The following is a 5,992-nucleotide window of genomic DNA, read 5'->3' as shown; positions in this document are numbered from 1 at the left end:
CCCTCCCTCCCTTCCTCCCTCCCTGTGGCGCCCTGCAGCGTCTGGGCCTGCTGCGGGTCCCTGGGTGCTTGCGTGAGCAGGTCTGTCTCTAGCCCTCCTCAGTGGTGGCCCCAGACAATGGGTGTCATGTTAGAACTTGTCCTCAGCGTTAAGGAAACTCAGGCCTATAGAGTACTCAGAGCTGTGCCTGGCACGCGCTCGGTGCTGTTTTACAGTTCGAGGACCCCTGTTCTGGGCCCCTGTGGGCCCTGTACCCCAGCTGGTTCTCTGAGGGGTGGGCAGCTGCTTGGGGTCCGGGGCTTGCGCTCTCCTCGCGGTTGGCTGCTTGTGCTGGGGAAGACTTGAGTGTGCGTCCGGCTGCCCCAGGCGCCGTATGATTTTGGCGGCGCCAGTGCTAGGGGCTGAGCACGTGCTGAGGCCCCGGGGTGCTCCATGCGTCTGCGCCGTATCTGCGGGAGCCACATGCCACCCCGCTCTTGGGGAAGGGACCTGCGGTGGGATTCAGAGTAAGAGCGAAGGGGGCAGCCGTATGTTACTGTTGCTTTTGACCAGCCTGGGCATCCCATGTTTGCTCTGGCAGGACAGGCGGGTTCTTTGGGGTGGAGGCCAGAGATGGCACAGGCTGGGTGAAGACTGCTTGGTGGCAGTACTTGCTTCTGACCCAGCCGGGGGCTCAGGGGCGAGGGGCTGGAGAAAGAGCTGACTGTGGCTTGGCCTTGAAAACCTTGAGACCTGTGGGGGCAGCATGGTGGGGCTCTTTCTCCTGGCCTCAGTTCCGGACATGCAGGAAGGCCCCGGCTTCCCCAGCAGCCCACCCTGCGGCGGGCCTGGCCTGCAGGTCAGCCGAGCAGAGGATGGCCGTGCAGGTCTCTGTCCTGGCCGGTGTTGGTGGGGGACACAGGGGGTCCCAGTTTGGCTGGAGAGGGGGCCCTCGCTGACTTCTGTGTCCTTGGCAGATATCACGCCCCGGTACTCGTTCCCAGCTCTGCCGCCACACTACGGGAGGCCGTACCCGTTCCTGCTGCAGCCGACGGCGGCTGCTGACGCCGACGGCCTGGCCCCTGACGTGCCGCTTCAGGCCGATGGACCGGAGCGCCTGGCGCTTTCTCCTGAGGACAAACCCCTGCGCTTGTCCCCCTCCAAAATCCCCGAGCCGGTGCGGGAGGGCCCCGATGAAGAGCCTCTGCCTGACCGGGAGGTGAAGGCGGAGGTGGAGGACATGGACGAAGGCCCTTCAGAGCTACCTTCCCACGCGTCGCCGCTGACCCTGCCTCCCGAGGAAGCCCTGGCGGCGCCGAGCCCTGTGGGCAGCTGTGGAGGCGGCCTGCTGGAGGCCCAGGCGCTGAGCGCCAGCCCGAGGGCCGCGGCGCCCGCCGGGTGCCCGGGCTTTGTCGAGGGACCTGAGGTCCAGGTTGGCTCCCCGGGCCGGACGGAGCCCTGTGCGGCTGCCCCGGACCTGGGGGGGCAACTGACGCCAGAGACCCTGGTGGAGGCCAAGGAGGAGCCCGTGGAGGTGCCCGTGGAGGTGCCCGTGGTTGTGCCCGTGCCGGAGGCGGTGCCTGAGGAAGGCCTGGCTCAGGCGGCCCCCAGCGAGCCCCGGCCCAGCCTGGAGCTGACAGACTGTGATGTGTCTGCCGAGGGCACGGAGTGCCTAAGTTTGGAGACCCAGGAGGCCACTGCTGTGCCCAGCAGCACCTGCTTCCTGGAAGATGCGGTCTCTGACCAGTTCCTGCCTGGCCCGGAGGACCCGCTGGCCGGGATGAATGCCCTGGCCGCGGCTGCGGAGCTGCCCCAGGCCAGGCCTCTGCCCTCCCCGGGCGCTGGGGCCCCAGCCCTGGAGAAGCTGGGGGCCGCGCAGAGCCTGGTCCTAGAGCAGAGCTTCCTGCACGGCATCACCCTGCTGAGCGAGATCGCGGAGCTGGAGCTGGAGAAGAGGAGCCAGGAGGCGGGAGGTGAGCCTGGCGGGCAGGTGGTTTCTGGTTTCTCTAGGGGATCAAGGAAGAAAATTAGACATTCAAAGTCTGAAAAATCCCAGGATGTGGTTTATTCGTGACCGTTCTTTAAAAAACGATGGCAAAACCTACGTGGTGTCAAAACTAACATCTCAGCTATCTGAATATACGCTCTGGTAGTGTCACACCTTCTTGGTGCCACAAGTCTTTGAGTTTCTCAGTGGTAAACTTGTCCTTGTGCTGTCTGTGCTGTGCCTGGCATCAGCAGGGTTGTTTGGGTTATAATGGACAGGAAGTTTCCTTAGAGCCGGCGTAGGCCTCCTGCCATGTGCTACCCCGAACACATCTGATCTTGTCTGAATTGGCTTAGAAAAAGGCAGGGGAAATTTATTGGTTCATGGAACCAAAGTCCAATAGAAATTAGGCAGTAGCTTCCGGTATGGGCGGACCGGGGCACTCAGACGAGTCACCCGGGGATTCTTTTCATCTGCCTCCCCTTCTCTCTTCTTTCCTCTGGTTTCACTTTTCTCTTGTTGACTTCTACCAAGACAGGCCTACTGTCTTGTTGGGGGTCACCAAGAGGCCCAGGCCCGTGGGCCTGCCTGGCACAGCACACTGCCCAGAGCAGTCACTTCTCTCTTGGTAGCTCTGGCAAAGATGCCGTGATTGACTGTCATGAGGGTTCTTGCTTTGTGCAGAGGCAAATCTTGTAGCCCAGGAGAGGGCGTGGGCTGCGCTGGTCACCCGACCCTTGATGGGGTGCGAGGACATGTCCTCTAGGGAGTAGGGAATAGGGAGTAGGGAAGTGTGGTCTTCCAAGGGAAACCGAAGCCTCCTGCAGAAAGGGCAGTGGGTTGTAAGCCAGCACAAGACCCCTGAGGTTAACAGAGGAAGTGGATGTGCACCGGGAAGCGTGAAGGGGTGCAGGTCAGGCCCACCAGAGGCGCCGGGGCAGAGGCTGGAGGGACACCAGTGAGTGGCATGTCCAGCGATTCGGTGTCTTCTCTCTGGCACTTTTTCTGCACATACATACCCATTTCTAAAATTTAAGTTCATTTTGTGGACAGTGTTCTGCCGTCTGGCTCTTTCAGTTAGTAACATATTATTGATGAAACATTGTTCAAAGCTGCGTGCCCCTAAAATTGTTTTTCGAGGGGCTGCCCAGTTTTCTGTCCAGCGGAGGCCTGGCTTGTGGTGACCCAGCCTTGCATCGGCAGGCATTTCAGTTTGTCTTTTTACTCTTTTCTGGCTTTGAAAACAATGTGATGATTACCTTTGAAGAGCAGTCATTACCCACACCTCTGGGGGTCTGTGTGCTCCTGGGGTTAGAATTGCTGGGTCCAAGCGAGGCCACATATTTAAGGCTTTTTGTTGTGGTGGTCAGATGGCCCCGGGAACCTTGGCGTGTGTCACCCCCTTCCTGTGGGTGTCTGTTGTTCCGAAATTCATGCTTTTCTTCTCCCATTTCAGTAGTTTGGCACTGGGTAATTTCCTTTTTCAGAAGAAAATGAAAACGCCCTCGCTCTCACTGATTGGTGGCCGGTTTTCCTTGGGGAGTGCCGAGGGCCAGAGAGCACCGGGACGGAGGGAGTGGAGCGTGAGTTGCCCACTGTGGGAACCACAGCCCACCCTCACCCGCGTTTGCACCCCTGCCTCATTTTGGGACACTGTCTTGTTTGGTATTAACAGGATTCTTTGGTTTGCACAGGACAGAAATGCTCTGGCCCTATATTCTGTCATTTAACGAAAACTCTGTCTCCTTGTGCCCGGCAAGGCTGTCCACGGGCAGCTTTCGGCACGGGCAGGTGGTGTGTGGGCACAGTGGGAGGGGATGGGGCAGAAGTGGGAAGGTGATGGAGGGTGGGAGGAACAACAGGTACAAAGACCATGAGGCCTCGCAGGGGTGTGGGTGTGGCGTGTTGGAGTCGGAGAGAGGAAGGAGGTGGACGAGCGTGGCCAGGAGGTTGGGGGCTAAGGGCAGTGGAGCAGATCGGGGACTTTTGAAGTGGAAAGTGGTTTGGGGTTGGAAGAGAGAGTCAGTGTTCACGGGTTGTTTTGGGGGCGTGTGGAGGGGTGGGGATGGCCAGGATCGAGGTGGGGCGGGGGGGGGGGGGGCCATAATGTGAGGAGCAGGCCAGCCCCCCGGGAAGTTAAAGTAGAGCCAGCGGAGCTCGCCCAGCCCAAATCAAGTTTTGTTTCTTGTTTAAATATTTATTTATACATACAAGAATTGGGGTGCAGGCCAGAAACACAGGTGGTGAAGGATTCACCAGAGACAGAGTGGGGAGCAGAACAGGCAGATTGGCTGAAATAACACTGCTGAGGGGAGCAGCAGGTGGGTCAGGAGAGGTCTGCTGCGCCGCGTGGGTCACCTCCTGCGCGGGGATCGAACTCGTGCTGCAGTGGCTGCAGAGAGCTTCATTCTAGTGCTGTGCTTTAACACCCTTGCACCACCAGGGAGGACCCCCAAGTCCAGTTTCTTACTAAAATTTAGAAGTCATGGCTGGATTTACTGATTTCTGAGCTGGGGGAACTGGTAGGAGTGGGTTGGGGTATACAGCTCTCAGCACGGGCTTGGGGGGGTGGCACAGCCGGACCTGCCACTCAGGCTGTGCTGGGCCCAGAAAGTGCACTCGGAGGCGCCACTTCGCCAGCGCGAGTGGGCGTGGCCCAGGGTGGATGGCCCCAGCCTCACAGCAGCCTCCAGTCTCCTGGGCCCAGGGGTTCTCCCACGGCCCATACTACTACGACTGGCTCTCCCACACCGCTCCACCAAGTCGTGAGTGGACTGGGTGACCCCTGGCGTGGCCCCGTCCCTCCTTGCCTCCTGCCCCTGTGCGCCTCTGCCGCTGGACCGACACCTGGGTCTGTGGGTTCTGAAATGACAGAAACTTACTGCTTCCCACACTGGAGGCAGAAGTCTGAGTGGGCTGGTGTCTGTCTTCTCCGTGTGTGGACGGCTGACTTCTGTGTGTCCTCACGCGGTGGCCCAGTCAGCAAGCCTGTCCCTCTGGTGCCACTTGCTGTCACTTCCTCTTCCAAAGTCACAAGTCTCATGGGGTTAGGGCCCATTCGAGTGACCTCACTTTCAAAGTTGACTATGTCGTTAGCCCCTCTTTCTCTGGTCTTCTTTCTAGCCAGGTCACATACTGAGGCCATGGACTTAGAACTGCAACATGTGGATTGGGGGACACAGTTCCGCCTGTAGCAGCCGAGTAGAGCGGCTTGCTCAGGATACGCCGTCAGGTTGTGGGGACCTCAACAGGACGTGCTGTCGGAGGCTGACAGTTGCACTGTGGTCTCCTCCTCTCTCCCAGCAACGAAGGATCTTCTGGCTCTGAGGAGCTTGGAAGGGATGGGCCCTACGACTGACCGCAGTATGAGCCCAGCCCCCTCTGATGGGGAGCTCACCTCTTTGCGGCTCGGCTCTGGTTTCCCTGAGACTGTGGAAGAGTGACGGGTGCTCCTGCTGCGGGGACTGGGGGGCACAGCTTCAGGGAGCGCTGCTGCCATCTAGTGGCTAAGGGCAGGGCTGCTGCTCGTCCCAGCAGAGGGTGTGAAGCCCAGTGGAACCGTGCCAAGATCGAGAATCCCTGGCCCACAATCTATTATCGGTTGATTTTATGGGGCTTTACACATTGACAGTAAAGAATGTGCTTTTTGCCTCAAGTACATGTGGAGTATACACAGAAATTGCTCATATATTAGATTCAAAGAACGCATTAATTACAGAGTTAAAACACATGATAATTTGGTAGAGGTTCGGGGGTACGGACTCTCCTGTGAGGTGCTCAGTTGATGTAGCCTTCCTGAGAGCTGGAGTATTTATCAAAGAGGTAAATGCCGACACCTTGATTGCATTACTTGGCCTGGTAGCGACGGTCCTCACATGTCCCTTCAAGGAAAAAACACTGGAGAAAAAAACCTAATACCGGGGCCCTCCCTGGTGGTGCGGTAGGTTAAAGCACAGCACTGAGAAGCTAAAGCCACTTCAGTGTGAGTTCCACCCCCGCCCAGGAGGTGACCACGTGGCGTGGCAG

The 5,992-nt window shown here is 58.8% G+C and overlaps 1 protein-coding gene across 1 annotated transcript in view; it reads left to right on the top strand.

The window, feature by feature from the left end:
• The window catches only part of TNRC18 (trinucleotide repeat containing 18), a 76,179-nt gene that overhangs the window by 33,044 nt on the left and 37,143 nt on the right, over nt 1-5,992 (top strand). Inside the window, exon 11 of the mRNA XM_012731632.1 lies at nt 957-1,952. Coding sequence (XP_012587086.1) covers nt 957-1,952 — 996 coding nt within the window. The remainder of the gene's footprint in view (nt 1-956; nt 1,953-5,992) is intronic.

The sequence above is a fragment of the Condylura cristata genome, unplaced genomic scaffold (genome assembly GCF_000260355.1).
Source record: "Condylura cristata isolate star-nosed mole 26May11 unplaced genomic scaffold, ConCri1.0 scaffold00032, whole genome shotgun sequence".
NCBI lineage: Eukaryota > Metazoa > Chordata > Mammalia > Eulipotyphla > Talpidae > Condylura > Condylura cristata.
Note: the sequence above shows the minus strand (reverse complement) of the source record. Positions and strands in the feature narration are given on the sequence as shown.